The sequence below is a fragment of the Lynx rufus genome, unplaced genomic scaffold, assembly GCF_022079265.1.
Source record: "Lynx rufus isolate CCGP_SWC_20201006 ecotype Redwood Valley unplaced genomic scaffold, mLynRuf1.p SCAF_8, whole genome shotgun sequence".
Lineage (NCBI taxonomy): Eukaryota > Metazoa > Chordata > Mammalia > Carnivora > Felidae > Lynx > Lynx rufus.
Genome location: NW_025814896.1, coordinates 16347891 through 16365909, shown reverse-complemented (window position 1 = coordinate 16365909; position 18019 = coordinate 16347891). Strand labels below are relative to the sequence as shown.

The 18019-nt window shown below is 49.6% G+C and overlaps 1 protein-coding gene across 5 annotated transcripts in view; it reads left to right on the top strand.

The window, feature by feature from the left end:
* Positions 1 to 17757, top strand: part of GDAP1L1 (ganglioside induced differentiation associated protein 1 like 1) — a 51262-nt gene extending 33505 nt beyond the window's left edge. For 4 of the 5 annotated variants that reach the window (XM_047067597.1, XM_047067599.1, XM_047067598.1 and 1 more), the window contains 3 exons: positions 4235 to 4332; positions 5118 to 5232; positions 16332 to 17757. In XM_047067597.1, the coding sequence (XP_046923553.1) occupies positions 4235 to 4332; positions 5118 to 5232; positions 16332 to 16675 (557 nt within the window). In that variant the 3' untranslated portion in view covers positions 16676 to 17757. The remainder of the gene's footprint in view (positions 1 to 4234; positions 4333 to 5117; positions 5233 to 16331) is intronic. The other variant, XR_006960091.1, reaches the window with a different exon arrangement.
* The last annotated feature ends 262 nt before the right edge of the window (positions 17758 to 18019 follow it).

The following is an 18019-nucleotide window of genomic DNA, read 5'->3' as shown; positions in this document are numbered from 1 at the left end:
TCATCTCTCTGGCCCTCGCTCTGGGTGTCTCGTGCTCCATCCTCTGTCTCTCTCCCTTCCTCCCTCCTACTTGCCTTCTCTCCACCACTCTCCCTGGCCATCCATCTCATTTACCCGCTTTCAAACCAAAATGTCTCTCCCTCTCTGGCCGTCTCATTCCCCTCTCCTGCCCCTCCTCTTGTCCTGCCATCCCGTACAGAGGCTGTGGGCTGTCTGCCCTCCCAGAGGCTTGTCTTGTCCGTGGAGAGCTGGAGCACATTTGTACTGGAGGAGTCCCAGCCCCAGACACCTGGGGTCAGGGCCCAAGGAGGTCAGGACTATAGCTGGTGATCCAGGGCAATGAGTGACTTCAGGGTTGGTGTCACCAAGGAAGGCTGCCCAGATATGCAAGACCCCTGTGAGGTCTCTTGTTTGTGATTGAAGCATCAGCCACGTCCTGTCCTAGCTGCTAGTCTGGACATGCCCATAGCCTGGTTCATCTTTTTGTTTCTAGCACCTGGTCAATGGGGGTTAGATTAAATCAGATTATCCATCAACAGTTATTTACAGACTTTGGTCCAGGCCCTGTGCAGACACCATGGGATCCTATAGACAGATGAAGTGTGATGATTCTAAGTAGATACTAGGTACTTAGTTAATGGTCACTTCCTCTCAAAGGAGTGAGCTGTTGTTTAAAGTGGGAAGGGGCAGGTTGTGGAACTTGATATTGTCCCTTTAGAGTACCCTTGAATAAGACCTGGAATCTATCAGTATCATCTTGTCTCCATTCAGTCAACACTTATGAGGTCTCCTACGACCCAGGCGCTGGGCAGGGGTCTGGGGACTGATGGGGACAGACACAGCTTCTACCATCCCAGGGTCACAGTTCCATCACAGATAAGCAGAAAGACAAGTGGCCAGGTAATTGCAGTGTGGGACTAAACACATTTGAACAACTTCTCAGGAGGACAGTCTGGCACCCTATATCAAACACAAAAAGGCCCACACCATGGAGATTATCCTGCAGTCACACTTGGATGTGTGCACCAAGAATCACCATTGCAGCATAGGTGGTAATAGCAAGAAGTTGGAAATAACTCAGCAGTGCATGAGTTGGGAACTGGGCAAAAAAATTCTAGTATTCCCACAATAGAATACTGTACAGCTGTTTTAAAAAATGAGTATAAGGGATGCTCCCTAAGATATGTTAGGAAGTAAGAATAAAGGAAGGCAAAACAAATGCATCTAGTGTGCTATCATTACTATATTTAAAAGGGCGTTAAATGGATACCCAGGTGCTTGCAAACACAAAGATACACGAGAAGCTGCCAATAGGGTTTGCTTTCAGGAAGCAGAACTAAGAGACCACAGACTGAGGGGGGAGAGATTTACTTTTCACTGCACATTCTTTAATATTTGAATTTTTAAATTTTTTTAATGTTTATTTATTTTTGACAGAGAAAGAGAGAGAGAGACAGAGCATGAGTGAGGGAGGGGCAGAGAGAGAGGGAGACACAGAATCCAAAGCAGGCTCCAGGCTCTGAGCTGTCAGCACAGAGCCTGACGCAGGGCTCAGACTCAAACCACAAGATCATGACTGAGCCAAAGTCGGATGGATGCTCAACCGACTGAGCCACCTGGGCGCCCCTAATATTTGAAGTTTTAAACAAGTATACGTGTATAACCTGTTCAAAAACTAATTGGTTAAAAATTTTTTAACCAAAACCAATCAGTGTTATGGTAAAGGAAGCATGGAGGCTATGGGAAGATGCCCATTCCAGCCTCTGGGGGCCTGGACGGCTTCTGAAATGCAGCAACATCCAAGGATGACCAGGAGGTAGAGGGGGAGGGAGAACCCTTTCAGGTTGAGGGGGAGGAGAGGGTGTAGTGTGCTCAGGGAACTGAAGGAAGTTCAATGTGGATGAAGTGTAGTCCGAAGCAGGTATGAGTGGCCATGCTGTGAGTCTGGGGAGTAGGCCTGACAGAATTGGAATTTTGCCCAAAGAGCAGTGGAGAGACAGGGATAGACAGTGACATGATCTGATGTGCATTTTACAAAGTTCCCTCACTGAGTTAGGAGGTCCTGGCTGTCATCTAGGTGAGCAATGACGGTGGCCAGGACTGGATGGAGGCAGTCCCTAAATGCTTCTGGGGGCTGGAGGCACTTCCTCATTCCACCCTGAGTCATTTAAAGGAGCCTAGAAGGCAGTGAGGGGTCCAGAGAAGGCCTACCCTGCTCCTTCCTTTGAGAAGAGACAAGAACTCAGGGCCCCAGCCCAGCTGGGAGAGGAGAGGGATCAAACAGAATGTAGCAGTCATCCTGCAATGACCCCTCCAATCAGTCCAAGGTCTTTCCTTGGCTTGGGTTGCCCTTCTAGAGTCTAAAGAGAGCCACGTGTACAGCCCTGGATGACTGGCAAGAGAGAAAATGCTATACTTGACCTTCACGTTCATAAAATATCAATGAGATTTAATATAGCCCCAAAGCTGGAAGGTCTGGGAGGGTATTTACTGTTTTTTCTAGCAGGCCAGGAGATAGGGTGGTAGATGGTGAGACGTCAGAGGGCAGTAGCTGAACACCTGCAGTCACTCATTCACTCACTCATTTTATTCATTCTATTCTATTCATTCATTCATTCATTCATTCATTCAACACTCACTAAACTCTTGTTCTGTGCCAGGCCTGTACTGTGTTTTAAGGAAATGGGTGAATCTGACATAGCCACAGGTATCCAGAAACTCAAATTCTAGTGGGAGACATATACATTCAGAGAGAAGGACATCAGAATCTCTGTGGATAGCATTACAGGGTGTGAGCTGCACAAGTCCAGGGGGCACTTTTCGCACAGATTGGAATGTGAATGGATTGGTGCAATGGCATCTCTGATTACTATATTTGCATTTTTTGGCAGAAATCTGCACCATGGACACTGAAGGACAAAGGCATTGAATGGTCAGACCTCTCAAAGGATCAGGATGGGATTTTTGGAGGAGGTGATCTTGTGCTGGATCTAGAAGGGGATTTTCAGGAATACAGGAGGAAGCTATTCCAGAAGGTAGAAGTAGTGTGAGCAGAGGCCCTGAGGTTTGGAATGGTCTGGCACATTCAGGCCAAGCATTTGGGTGGATGAAATGTTTCCTCAGTGAAAGGTGGAGTTGGTGAGAAGAGAGGAGAGGGATCCTGCTGGTCTTTTAAGGCACATTGAAGAGTTTGGAGGTTATCCGAGGTCAGTGAGGAGCCAGAGTGGGTTTTAAGCAGGGAATGGCATGGACAAGTGTGTGTTTGAGGAAGACCTCTTCAGTGTGAGTGGGAAGAAGGGCACAGAGTGGAGAGAATGCCAGTGCCTGGGGCCAGGTCAGAATCATCCAGTCTGAACTAAGGGAGTCAGAGGGTTGAAAAGGAGATGTTAAGTATGGGAAAGAATAAGAAGGAGGAATCAATAGGACCTGGAACTGATTTTGTTCAGGGAGGAGGTGAAGGAGGAATTGAAGGCAACCCCCAGGCATCTGGCTTAACTTGGTGTGGGGGAGGGGTGCTGCAGTTAGGGGAGAATGCAGGCGAGGAGCAGGGGGAGCAGGGAAGATGGTGAGGTCTGTTGGGTGAGGTTCAAGGAGCCTAAGAGATGGCTAAGTGGAGTTGGGGCCCAAGGAAAAGGACCAGGCAGGACTGGGGCACCACTCTCCACCTGACTCACCACACCCCAGACTCATTGGCCAAGAATTCTGGAGAAACCCCACCCCAATCACAGAACAGACCCTAGGATCTTATCCTGCTTATCGTTTACTAGTGTGGGATATTTAGCCTCTCCGAACCCATTTCCTTAACCACAAGAAAGAGTAGGGGGTGGCATGCACTGAAGCATGAGTCTGTCCAGGTTTATAACCTATCCATTTCTGGCAAGCTCCCACTCATTCCCGAGTAGTCCCCTCCTCAGTGGGGTTTCTTGATGCCTTGTGCCCCAGGCAGGTGACCCTCTATCCCACAGCATTCTGTTCACCCTTCATTGCAGATTGATGGTGCTGTATCCTAGAGATTTCTTTGTTTGTCTGTCTCTCCCACTAGCCTGAGCCTAGGGCAGGATGGCATCTCATCCATCCCCGGGTTCCAGCCTGTTGTGCCTACCAAGTGTTGGCTGTCCATATTGTTACTTTTCAGACCAACGTTTGAATGGAACCTACTCACAAGTTTGTGGAAGAAGGGCTGGGGGTGGCATTGGCTATCAGAAAGATGGGACCTTCCTTATTCTCTCCCCAGGACATTTAGCCAATGCCACCACAGACCTCATGAAATTGGACCATGAAGAGGAGCCCCAGCTCTCTGAGCCCTACCTTTCCAAACAGAAGAAGCTCATGGTGAGTGCTTCCAGACCTGCTCAGTTCCACTCCCCACTATCTTTCCCATGGAAAAGAACAAAGGCACGAGGCTGGTTCAAAGTAGAGGATCAGCTGATGACATGAAATGAAAACAACACTGGCTTGTTTTTCCAATTCTGTCTCCTCTTGTCATTTACTGGCTACTTGACCTTGGGCAAGCCACTGTCCCCCTGGAGCCTTGGTCTCCTCATGTCTTAGGTTGTGTCCCTAAGAGCAGAGCATTGGACGGAGGTTCTTGGATAAGAGTGACATTGAGGGAGTGTTCTGAGGAGAACCCTGTAAGGGTGGGAGGGATAGGAAAGAGGGAGGGGCCAAGTTCACCTCTGCAGCATGAGTGGCACCACAAAGTTGATCCACCCCAAGGCAAGGGGCAAGCCTTTTATACTTCTGTATCTGTCAGTCAGTGGTTACATATTGCCTGGCGGGGGCTTGAGGGGCCTGTATCTCCAGGCAGCTTTTCTTTGGCTGAGAGTAATTCTCAGGAGAAGGGGCAGCAATGTACTCCTATCAATGAACCCTTACAGCAGTTGGTATATGAGAGTGTCAGTCCTGTGAAAGAGGTCTGGCCAGGACAGCTGAGCTCAAGGGGCACTGAGCACCAGATGCGGGTGCTTCGTAACCATGGGGCACCCTCTACACTGAAGGGGATGTTTGGAGGCTGGGTTTGCCAAAGAGTGTCTGGGTCAAGCTCCTTCAATCCCTGGTCACCCAGGCTCAATGGAAGCCAACTCAACTCCTCTGGCTCCTGCCTGTCCTGTCCCCAGGCCAAGATCCTGGAGCACGATGATGTGAGCTACTTGAAGAAGATCCTCGGGGAGCTGGCCATGGTGCTGGACCAGATAGAGGCGGAGCTGGAGAAGAGGAAGCTGGAGAATGAGGGTGGGTGCCAGCTCTGTCTGGGGTAGGTGGGTGCTGGAGCCCATCCGGCCCACCTGACCCTGTTTAGTTCCAGCCCCTTTATCCCAAAGATGTCAGAGGACCTCCTAGGTCATTAGAATCACGGGCCATGGAGTCAGATACACTTAGGTTTAAGTCCTAGCTTGACCACTTGGTAGTTAAGTGATCATGGGTCAGGTACTTCACCTCCCTGGACCTCAGTTTCTCATCTGTATAATAGGGGTAATAAGAAGACCTGCCAAAAGTGTTGAAATGTTACATGAAATAATACACGAAGAATGTTTAGGTTAATGCTTAGCACACAGTAGATGCTTAACAAAGATTGATGAAGATGATAATGCTGGTGGTAGTTGGTGATCAACATGACCCACCACATCCTCTTGCCTTCCCCTGCTCAAGGATGTGTTATGGCTCTTTCTGACCTTGATCTTTCTGTTTAAGCGGCTCTCTGGACCCTAAGTGTGCAGCCTCTTTCCCATCTCCACAACTTTGCTCCTGCAGCTCTTGCAGCCAGGAGTACAGTCTCCATGCCACTCTGCTCCTTTCTCCTTTTATGTGCTGTCTTTGCTACTTCTCTTCTTCAAATTTGATTCCAGACCTTCTCGTCTTGCTCTGTTTTAGGCGACCTGTTAGTCTTGTCTCCTCAGCTGTGCTAATTTATGGAGCCTATGCAACATGGAGTGCTACACTCACAGCTTCACATGTACACCCCATCTAAATGGGAAAACTGTGGGGCACAGTGCTGTAACAGATGGGTTTAGGAGCGCCTGGCTGTCTCAGTTGGTAGAGCATGCAACTCTTAACTCAGGGTTCAAGCCCCACGTTAGGTGTAGAGATTACTTAAAATAAAATCTTAAAAAGAAAAAAAAAAAGAGAGATGGGTTTAGAGTCAGGCAGGTTTAAGTTAGAGTTCCAGCTTTGCTGCCTGTACTGTGTGACTTGGACAAGTTGTTTTCCCTATTGGAGCCTCAGTTTCTTCATCTGTAGAATGGGATGGTAAGAACACAACTTTACGCCATCTTGTTGGACTCTTATAAAAAGTAAATGCACTTTGCACATTGCCTGGAACATGCTAGTTTAAACATATAACAGCTAACGGCATGCACATTCTCCATTTGAGAAAAATGAGGCTCAGAGAGATACGTGGACATGCTCAACATCACACCACTCATAAATGGCACGGTTAGGGCAAGAACATGTTCCCTCTTGACAGGTCCAGTGCTCTTCCAGCATCTCGTAACTGAGGCAAGCACAAGGTACACATAGATACCTAGAGTCCTGAATAGGGACATTGCCATGAGTCCTAAAGTCAGGGCCCTAAATCCTCTGTAGAAAAAAGCATGGCAAGGCTTAGTAATGAAACTAATATACACATCTCAAGAAGGGACTTTCTCCTTCCTGTCAGGGAAGGTGCTTAAGGGAGCCCTTACAGAAGAGTGCTCAGAGGCCAGAAGGCATGGTGTTTCTAAGACTGCCTTTGGGGTCAGACAGAATTCTAGCTCTGCCATTCTCTCATTGGTCGACCTTAATTCTCAGGCACATCTTATATATTCATGGGTTAATTTGCTTGGCTGCCATAACAAAATCCCATAGACTGGATGAGTTAAACCACAGAGATCTATTTTCTCACAGTTGTGGACTCTGGAAGTCTAAGTTCAAGGGGCTGGCAGGTTTGATTCTTCTAAGGCCTCTCTTGGGCTTACAGAGGCTTTCTTCTGTGTACACACCCCTGGTGTCTGTGTGGCAAAATGTCCTCTTCTTACAAGGACACCTCGGATTGGTTAGGGCCCGCCCTGATGGCCTCATTTTAACTTACCTCTTTAAAGGCCCTTTCTCCAAATATAGTCACATTCTGAGATACTGGGGATTAGAGCTTCAACATATGAATTTTGGAAGGACACCATTCAACCCATACTGCTTTCATCTTTAACAACACTTACTGTGTGTCGAGTACTATTCTGTTTCACATAGTTTAACCCCATAGCAACTTTAGGAGATAATATGAGTAACTACGATGAAGAAACTAAGGCACAGAGAGGTTCAGTAACCTTCCCAAGGTCACACAGATAGAAATGGGGGAGCCTAGATTTAAACCCTGGCTTCCAGAGTCTGAGTTTTTAAGCTCGAGCTCTGCCACTTCTTCTGTGATAAAATGAAAGCCTATTCACAGGGCTGTTGTGTGGCTCAATGAGAAAGTACGTGAAAGGGAATAAACACCTGGCCTGACACACAGTATGGAAATGTCCACAAATATTAGCTGCTGATATGATCAAGGGAGACACAGAGTGTGGCCTAGATGGAGAGCAGGGTTGATAGTCCTGGAGAACAGCTTTGGATGCTCAGGTGATCCCTAGATTGGAAGCCTCCTGACCTCAGTCTCTGTGTTCGTCATGAGCTCTTCCAAGAGGAGGCAACATTGTACTGCTCCATGGCAAGATGACGGGGGCTGTTCCAGATGGGGATGTTGGACAGTCCTGTGTCCCTCCATGGCTGGGGGAGGCAGCAAAGGTCCAGGAAGTAGCTGGGCCCACATGGTCTCTCACTCATTCACCCACTGGGGCATCCCCAAACTTCCCTGGGGGGATCACTCATGCCCTCCACTTGTCCCCTCGTGAGGCAGAGCCCAGGGTTGGGAGGTATTATAACGTCACAGCTAAGACCCCTAGCGTGGAGCCAGCTGACACTGATGTGGGTTCTTGATCAGCTGACTCCTAGTTCTGTGACCTTATGGAATTCACTTCACTTCTCTGAGCTCTTCTACAAAATGTGGGTAATAATAGAATCCAACTCACAGGGAGGTTGTGAGGGTTCATAAAGATAATGAGTACTGGTCACTCTCCACATTACCTGGCTAAAAGTAAAATGTCCTAGAAATAGCAGTTTCAAAAATAATTACCATTACCATTCTTTTCATTCATTTATTGTAATATTTCTTGGACACCTACTGTGTGCCAGGTCCTGGGGATAAAAATGCAAGAAAAAACAAGATATTGTTCTTGCTCTCATGGAGTTTACAGTCGTATGGAGAAGAAAGACATTAATCAAATAATCCCATCAGTAAAAACAGAATTGTACACAGTGGTAAGTGTTAAGATTGATAATGAAAAGAGCAGGGAAAATCTGATAAAGCTTCTCTGAAGAGGTGACATTTCAAATAAGATTTGAAGGATATGGAGGGGCCAGCCTTGTGAAGAAGCAGGACAGGTGTGTCCCACACTGAGGGGATACAATTGCAGTGGGTGGGGGCGGGGGGGAGAGCTGGGAGCTCTCCAGTACTTGGCTACTGTGTGCTGAGTAATGGGGAGAGTGGCATGAGTGAGGTTGGAGAGAGCCAGAGAGATGCAGGATAATGGACCTGTATTTAGAATTTAGAATGTACCCATATTTATATTTTATTCATATTTAGAATTTAGATTTTATACTATATACAAATCCATCCAATGGGGAATCCTTGGAGGGTTTTGAGAAAGGGATTGTATCAGTTAGCTTTTGCTGCATAACGAATAAACTCTAAATCTGAGTGACTTAAAAGAACCTTTTATTTGTTCATGATTTGTGCTTTGGCAGTTTGGGCTGGGCTCAGCTGGGATCGCTTGTCTCTGTCCCACATGCTGGTGGTGGTATCACTCAGGTATTTGTGGCCAGCTGGCAGTCATTGACCTCCCTGGCATGTCTAGTGGCTGGCTCGCTGTTGGCAGGGCCAATGGGAGTAAGTGGGCTACATGTTGCTCATAGCCCAGAGGCTAACCCAGGCTCATTCGTATGGTGGTGGTCAAAGCCATTTCTGAGCAGCGAGGGAGCAAAGGCTCAGCACATAAACCCTTTTCCAGCTTCTATTTGTGTGGAATTTACTAGAACCCCGTTGGCTAGAGCAAATCTTGATTAAAGTGGTGAAGACTCTGCCTCTTGCTGGCAGAAGCAGCAAAGCCACATGCACACAGGATGGGGGAAATTGGTGGCCATTGTTGCAATCCACCAATGGTGAGGTGTTCTGACTTTAAGGGCACTCTGGTTGCTGTGAGAATGGATTTCAAGGGAGACTGATGGAAGGTTGTCACAGCAGCCCAGGAGGGATGATATTGGCCTGGACTGAGGAAGTGGCAGGGGTGATTGGGAGGCGTGGATGGACTTGAGAGGCATGTTGGAGACAGAATGAACTGGAACTTGCTGAATGGTTGAGTGAGGTGGGAAGAGTAAGGAAAAGGATGACTACTGGGTTTTGGTCTGAGCTACTGAGTGGTGCCATTTCCTGATACGGGCAAAGGAGGCTGAGTGTTCAGTTTGAGGCACAGTGAGTTCAAGATGCCTTTCAGACACCCAAGAGGGGGTGTCACATAGCCATTGGTATTCTAGTCTGCCTTGTAATGGAGAGGTCAGAATCTGAAGAGAGATTGGTGAGACTCCAGCATATATGTGGTATTTAAAGCCATAGAACTGGGCAATTCATCCAGGGAGACAGTGGAGAGAGACAAAACAGAGGAGTCAAGGGCTGATGTGTCCTTTTGCTGCACAGCAAATTTCCCCTGAATTAGGGGCTGAAACAGGAACAAAACCCACATGTTTTACATCACACATTTTCTGTGGCTCAGGAATTCTGGAGCAGGGTAGATGCTGGTTCTAATTTATGGTTGCATGATGCAGGTTGCACTCAAGCTTGGCTGGGGCTGCAGTCATTTGAGCTGGAGACTCCACTTCCCAGATGGCTCAGTCACGTGGTTCTTTTTTTAAATGTTTATTTACTTTAGAGAGAGAGAGCGCGCGAGAGCGAGGGGAGGGGCAGAGAGAAGGGGGACAGAGGATCCAAAGCAGACTCCATACTGACAGCAGCGAGCCCAATGTGGGGCTCGAACTCATGAACCGTGAGATCAGAACCTGAGCCCAAGTCAGACCAGGCGCCCCTCGTTCACATGGTTCTTAACTAAAGGTCTCAGTTCCCCGCTGGCCATTGGCAGGAGGCCTCAGTTCCTCATTACCTAAGCTTCAGTGGGGCTGTTTGAGATTCCTTACAACATGGCTGATCGCTTTCCCCTGAATGGGTGAATGCAGAAAGAGAGAGAAGCAGCCACTATGCCTTTTATGACCTACTGTTGGAAGTCACTGTCACTTCTGTCACATTCTATTCATTAGAAGCAAGTCACAAAATACAGTCCATATTCAAGGGGAGGGAAATTGGGTTCCATCGGAGAAGTATTGAGTAGTTCATGAGCGTATACTTTTTTTAAAGTTCACATGCTTATTTTTGAAAGTGAGCATTTGCACGCAAGCAGGGGAAGGACAGAGAGAATCCCAAGCAGGCTCCAGACCAGGGGCTTGAACCCACGAACCGCGAGACCATGTCCCAAGCTGAAATCAAGAGTTGGATGCCCAACCGACCCAGCCACCCAGGTGCCCTTTGTGAGCATATTTTTAAAACTACCACACCTGCCCTGAGATCCCCCCACATCGAGGAGAGGGTAGAGGCAGAGGAGCCAGCAAAGCCGACAGAGAGAGGAGCCAGTGATGTAGGACCCTTGTGTGAATGGAACCCAGAAAGGATTGTGCTTTAAGGAAAGAACAGTGTCAAGCCATGAATTTTGTCTCATGGCTGTTGGCTGTGACCTTGCCAAGGGCAGTTTAGTTGGAATGTGGGGGCTGAAGGCTAAAGAGTAAACACGAGGTGAAGAATGAAGACACCTCTTTTGCGACGTTTAGCTGTGGGAGTAGAGAGATGGGATGGTGCCTGAAGAAGGATGCAGGGTGAAGAGAGGAATCTTTTTTAAGATAGGTGATCCAAGGGGCACCTAGGTGGCTCAGTTGCTTGAGCGTCCGACTTTGGCTCGGGTCATGATCTCGCAGTCTGTGAGTTCGAGCCCCGTGTCGGGCTCTGTGCTGACAGCTCGGAGCCTGGAGCCTGCTTCGGATTCTGTGTCTCCCTCTCTCTCTGCCCCTCCCCAGCTCATGCTCTCTCTCTCTCTCTCTGTCAAAAATAAATAAACATTAAAAAAAATGTAAGATAGGACATCCAAGAGCATATTTCCAAGCTGGTAGAAGTAACCCAGTGGGAGGGAGAAATCAGTGTTGCAGGATGGATGGCACCCAGTCCAGGAGGGGACACTAGGGACCTGCTTCAAGGCAGGGGCCCCATAGGAAACAGGGCACCTCGAATCAGGTAAAGTTGAAAAGCACTTAATCAAAGGACTATTTACAAATATGTGGGCAGGATGCAGGAAGAGCACAGGGACAAATGCAGTGCCCTGGTCCTGAGGTCGCGAGGTCGTGAGACGTGGGAGCAGCTTCAGGAACCTGGACAGAGAGGCTGTGTGGAGAGGGGGACCCCCTGGCAGGAGCTGTGACCTTCAGTCTGTGGACACACCCAGTCCGTGGCGATGCACAGAGAGGACACTGAGGGAAGCAAGACTCTGACCTCACTCTCGCCCACCCTCCCATCTCCTGCCTCTGCTCCCCAGTGGCTGGAGCCAGAGGGCATGGAGCCCCACCGGTTTTTCCATCAAGTCATTCTCCTGTGGCACAGAGCCGCGCGGAGAAGGGAGGAGAGTAGGTCTGGAAGGCAAAGGGAAGATGTGTGGCCTCGGACGGGGGGTGGGGGGCAGAGACCCACAGAGGACCTGGCCACGAGAGGAGGTGGCTGGCGCCCTCCACCGCGGGGTGGCCCAAGGTAGTGTGCATGTAGGTGATTGGCTTTGTAGGTTTCCTGGTTGGAGTGAGGGCTTTTCTGGCTGAAGGTTCCTATTTTCTTTTAATTTTTTTAATGTTTATTTATTTTTGAGAGAGAGAGAGAGACAGACAGACAGACAGAGTGTGAGCAGGGGAGGGGCAGAGAGAGGGAGACACAGAATCCAAAGCAGGCTCCAGGCTCTGAGCTGATAGCAGTGAGCACAACACGGGGCTCGAACTCATGAACTGTGAGGTCATGACCTGAGCTGAAGTTGGACGCTTAACTGACTGACCCACCCAGGCACCCCCGAAGTCTCCTGTTTTCTGAATGAAGCACGCGGTGGCATCATCAGCTGAGTGAGGACTGGGGACAGAGTGTGAGGAGAGGAGTGTGGTTGTCTTTGCAGGGCGTGGGGAAGCCAGCCTACTCCAGAACTATCAGAGGCCCAGGCATGGCTGAGTGCTGTCTTGGGCTTTGTGGTTATGAATCTGAGGCATAGCCGGTGAGCGTCACTGTCTCCAGCACACTCAGCTGGCAGACTCGGAGAAGGCACAAGACAGAGTTTGTCCAGGGCTGGGGGCTTTCCGAAGGGAATGCATAGCTGGAGGGGAGGGAAAACCCAATGGGTCCGGCCCTCTGGTGACATACCAGATGTCTACATACGTGGTGGTCATGGCTATCAGAATTTGCCCACAGACGTAAACACAGGCATGGCCACACTTAGCGACATGCACATACATGCTCGTGAGCATCTGTCTGCAGGCCAACAGCCAAGTGGATGTGGGCAGGCACTTCACGTATACACACGGGGATTCCACACCACACGGACACAGATGCCCAGGTGTGCAGATATCCACGTGTGCACACACAATCAGCTGCGGGGACTTGAGCAGGCAAACACATAGGCCAACAGACACATAGATCTGCACACAGACCCAACAAAGAATACACCTCTTTGTTTCTCTTTTTAGAGTTTATTTATTTATTTTGAGGGAGAGAGAGAGAGAGTGAGTGTGAGTAGGGGAGGGGCAGAGAGAGAGAGAATCCCAAGCAGGCTGTGCACCGTCGGCACAGAGCCCAACTCGGGACTCAGTCTCACAAAGCATACGATCATGACCTGAGCTGAAACCAAGAGTCGGATGCTTGACTGAGCCACCCAGGGGCCCCGAGTGTATGTGGAGATACATGCACACGCGCTTTTTCATCCGCACACGGAAAGAAGCAGTGTTATGTAGTGGTTGTAAGCACAGACTCTGCAACCAGATGGCCTGGGTTCAAATCCAGGCTCTGCTCTGCCGTGAACTAGCTGTGTGGCTTTGACCAAGTTACTTATCCTCTCTGTGCCTCGGTTGCCTCATGTGTAAAGTGGGGATAATAATCCCTACTTGATAGAGTTGTCATGAGGATTAAGGAAATTACAGCATGTGCTCTGGTTCATCTCCCACCTCACAGGCTGTTCCTTCTCATGTGCCTTTGCTGGTTTCTCCTCATTCACTGGAGAACCTTGGAGTGCCCCAGCGCTCAGTCCTTGGTCCTGTTCTCAAACCTGTCTGTCTCCTCCAGTCTGTCACTGGGGTCTACAGGCCCCTTGGTCCTGCCTCCTTTCACTGCCCCTCGCCCCCATCCTGATCTCACCCTGCTCCGGACCTAGTGGTAACTCCCTTGTCCACCAGCAAGAGCACTCCTTGGCCTGCACCGTCGGCTTCCGTGCCCTTCTCTTGCTTTATCATACTTTGCAAAACCTCAAACATGGTTACATCCGACTCTTGACCTAGTCAGCACCGGCACCTGTGAACCCAAGTTAGAGGCTAGAGAAATACACATGCATGCAGGCTGGTCTCACTTTGGATTCAAGACCACTAGCCTTAGATGGCTCTCCGGCTGCCCTGGGCCACCCCTGTCCCCCTCCCCAGGTGACTACTTAATAATACTTTCTTCTTCCTCCTCAACCTTCTAACCACTGCCTCCACCCCTCCCCTCACTGACTGTTTCTATATCACTGAGAAAATGGAAATTTTAGGAGGAGACCCTCAGATCTCTGACCCCAAAACCTCTCCCGACCAGCATCAGTGCCCATACACACACCATGTTTTAGCAGCTCAAAGGTGCACCTCTCTTATGTCACATCTCAGCATCTCTGAAATTGCAGTGTTTCTCACAAAGTTTAATTGGCACCATTGTTCTCTCCAGGGTGGATGTCTTACGTTTGACAGCAACTTAGATTTGATGAAACGTAGTACCGCACACTCCCTTGTATTCCCAAGAGTGAACTGTCCTTCAACTAGTAACTCTTCCCCGTGAATACTAGCCATCCTGTTCAAGGACTCACGTCAGTAATTCCCTCCACTGTCTTTTGTAGTGTCATCCCCTCTCTGCTAGATCATTCCCATCAACATCCTGGGTTTCCTCTCCCAACTTGCAAAGACACTCTGGACCTGTCTCTCATATTGGCATATCCTTCCCATTACAGCGAAATTCCCTGAAAGAGTGATCTTCGCTCACCGTCTCCAGTTCCTCTCCTCCATTTCTCTCTTGAACTCCTTCCAACCAGGCTTTCAGCATCAGCATCTACTCTTGTCATGGTCACCAGTCACCAAATGCCACCACAGTTCTCAGCCTCCTACTTGACCTCTCTGCAGCGTTTGAACACAGCCGGGCACTCCCTTCTCCTTGGGACACTTCCTAACCTTGACTTCCAGGATAACACAGTCTCCTGGTTCATCTCCCACCTCCCAGGTGCTCCTTTTTATGCTCCTCTGCTGGTTTCTCCTTGCTGCCCAATATCTAAATCTTAAAACCCCCAAGCTCAGTCCTTGGTCCTATTCTCAGATCTGTCTGCACTCACTTTCTCGCTGATGTCCCCCCACCTCCATGCTGATTATGTACACCTGAACTAGGTACATGTACCTCTAACTGCCGACTCATCGTCTCCCTTTGGCTATCCAACGGGCATCTTGAAGGTTATGTTGTTCAAGAACAAACTTCAGATTATTAGGGCCTTCATTACACTTTACCTCCTCGTTCCATGAAACCATCAACCCCTCAAGACACTGTCTTGTCCTGTGTCATGTCAGGTCAGGTCTTCATGTCCAGCACATACATAAACATGTGTTGGATTAATGAATAAATGAATGAACAAGAAGATACAGAGTGAAAGGGATGGAAGGGATCAGGCTTTGATGGTGGAGGGCATCAGATTCAGGAAATTTCTGAGCTGAAAGGGACACCTGCTCAAAGATGCAGAAGCAAGCTTCCTAGGACAGCAGACCTCACAGGAAGTGGAGGCAGAGAGGAGGCAGAGGGGAGTCTCCAGGCATGAGACACAGCAGGGGCAAAGGCCTGGAGGTGGACAGGCAGCTCCTCTGGTCTCCTACATCACCTTTGTTCAAAACCCCGCCATTCTCCCCACTGACCATGTCAATGTCCAAATTCCTTTGCCTGGTTTTTAAGCCTTTTCACTAGTTTATCTGCATCCACTTCTCCAATCTTGACTTCTCATGAATCATCCACTTATCCACTGGGTCCCCCAGGCAAGCCATGCCCATTTTCAGTCCCTCCAGCTGCTATGTTGAGAACACACTCTAGGAAGTCCAGGGCAGAATCAAGAAGACCTTGTAAGAGGACATGATGATAACCCAGGTAGGAGAGAATGTTTGTTTGGACTAGGATGGTAACAATGGAGGTAACATCACACTCTGGATGTATTTTGAAGAGAAGTCGATGGGAATTGTTGACATACTGTACATGAGGAATGAAAGAAAGAGGACTCGATGTGGCATGGGGCTGTGGCCTGAGCAACTGACAGGGTAGGCATGTGGCTGCTGACATGGGGAAAACTGTGGTGGGTTTGGAAGTGACTATCAGGAATTCTATTTTGGACATACTGAGCTTGAAATGCATAGTGGACATCCAAATGGAGCTGTAAAATGGGAAGTTAGACATAGGAGGCTAGAGTTTATTTAAAAAATTTTTTTTTTTCAACGTTTATTTATTTTTGGGACAGAGAGAGACAGAGCATGAACGGGGGAGGGGCAGAGAGAGAGGGAGACACAGAATCGGAAACAGGCTCCAGGCTCTGAGCCATCAGCCCAGAGCCTGACGCGGGGCTCGAACTCACGGACCGCAAGATCGTGACCTGGCTGAAGTCGGACGCTTAACCGACTGCGCCACCCAGGCGCCCCTAGGAGGCTAGAGTTTAAATACATATATTTGCACTTAAAAAAGTCAGTTGGTTCAAAGAAAAAATAGTAATAGAGGTAGTATAAGCATAAGGCAAACATCATGAAAGCTGTATAGAAGTGAGTGACCTCGGGGCAGTGCTGTGGCGGGCAGGCAGAGGCTGGAGGAGTCCAAGGGAGAGAAGTCCCATCAGCTTGATGGGACGAAGCTGACCTGTCCACCCCCATCTCCTCTCCCTTCCCCCCAGGGCAGAAATGTGAGCTGTGGCTCTGTGGCTGTGCCTTCACCCTCGCCGATGTCCTCCTGGGAGCCACCCTGCACCGTCTCAAGTTCCTGGGACTGTCCAAGAAATACTGGGAAGATGGGAGCCGGCCCAACCTGCAGTCCTTCTTTGAGAGGGTCCAGAGGCGCTTGGCCTTCCGGAAAGTCCTTGGAGACATCCACACCACCCTGCTGTCGGCCGTCATCCCCAACGCGTTCCGGCTGGTCAAGCGGAAACCCCCATCTTTCTTTGGGGCGTCCTTCCTCATGGGTTCCCTGGGGGGGATGGGCTACTTTGCCTACTGGTACCTCAAGAAAAAATACATCTAGAGCCAGGCCCGGGCTCAGCGCCTGTCGGTGTCTCTGTACTGTGTGATTCCCAGCAAGCTCTCAGTAACGCACTGTCTCATGAACACTTGGACAGCCAGCCACTCCCCACCCCGTTTGGAGTAATTCTATCGTCAATGTGAAAACATTCCATAGTTTAGAAGTAGACGTTGCCAATGCCGTGAGTTGAGGCCACGGCTCTACTAAAGGAGAGAAAGAGTGAGCGTGAGTGTGAAAGAGAGAGAGAACAGAAAACACGAATGCCTTTTCTTTTGATTCAAGGTCTCAAGATGGAACTGTGGGGACTGGTTAGGATCTGAGGTGAGTCCCAGGCTGTTTGATCCACCAGGGCCCAGATTCTGGGAGGTGCTGGGGGTTCAGAGGGCCTGATCCCCTCGCCTCCCCTTCCCTCTTGCCCAGGGAACTCTTCCACAGGACAAAGCCAACATCAACACTTGACTCTTCCAAGTGGTGCCTCCGGCTGGGGCTGGGGCTGGAGACCGCGGACCCTGGGGAGGCTCCTGAAGACCCCAAGGGGCTCCACTCTTCTCCTGCACGTGGACTGAGACAGCACTGGCACAAGCCAAGACAGTGGCACCCAACCACCAGGCCATGCCTGGGACCGACACCATGAGCACGCCCTCTCGTCCCCTCCTGATTTGGCCAATGTGTTTGCTTTACCAGAAGTCCCTGGAAGAGCACCCACCCATCACCTCTTCCCGCTGGGGGTTGACTTCCCACCATGGGAGGTGGACTTGCAGCGAAAGCCATGTTGACCTTCTCTCAGAAGGTCAGTCCTGGCCTGCGTGCAGGGGTGGGTCTGGAGGTGGATGGACTCAGGTCCTTCCCTCTGCCTCTGCCAAAGCCACCTCCTTTACTGCCCACCTTCCCCATCACACGTGGGGCTTCCCCTGTGCCCCATCATGCCACATGGAGCAGGGGAGTGTGGTGTCTCTGCATCCCTGCTGCCCTCCCTGGTCGTGTCTCACTTTCCTGTGCCTTTTGCATGTTGGGAGAAGGTCTGGGTGTCACTGCCGCTCATGCTTAGAAACCACCGAAAGCCCCCAATAAAGCATTCAGGAGGAGCAGTTGCTTTTCATTTCTAGACCTGTGTTGTCCATCCATCTCTCCTTTCCAAAGTTTGGGGCAGAGAGGCAGAGACTCGAGGTTCAGATTCAGCGGTTCGCAAGAGCAAGCAAGAATAAAGTCTGGGTCTCAAGTTGCTGGTTGTGGGGATGGCTTCTGGGTGGACTTTGCAATGTCCTGACCTTGGCATAAACCCACCTCACTTGGACACAGGGCTTCTCAGTTTACAGAGCATGTTCACAACCATCTGCTTGTGTTAAC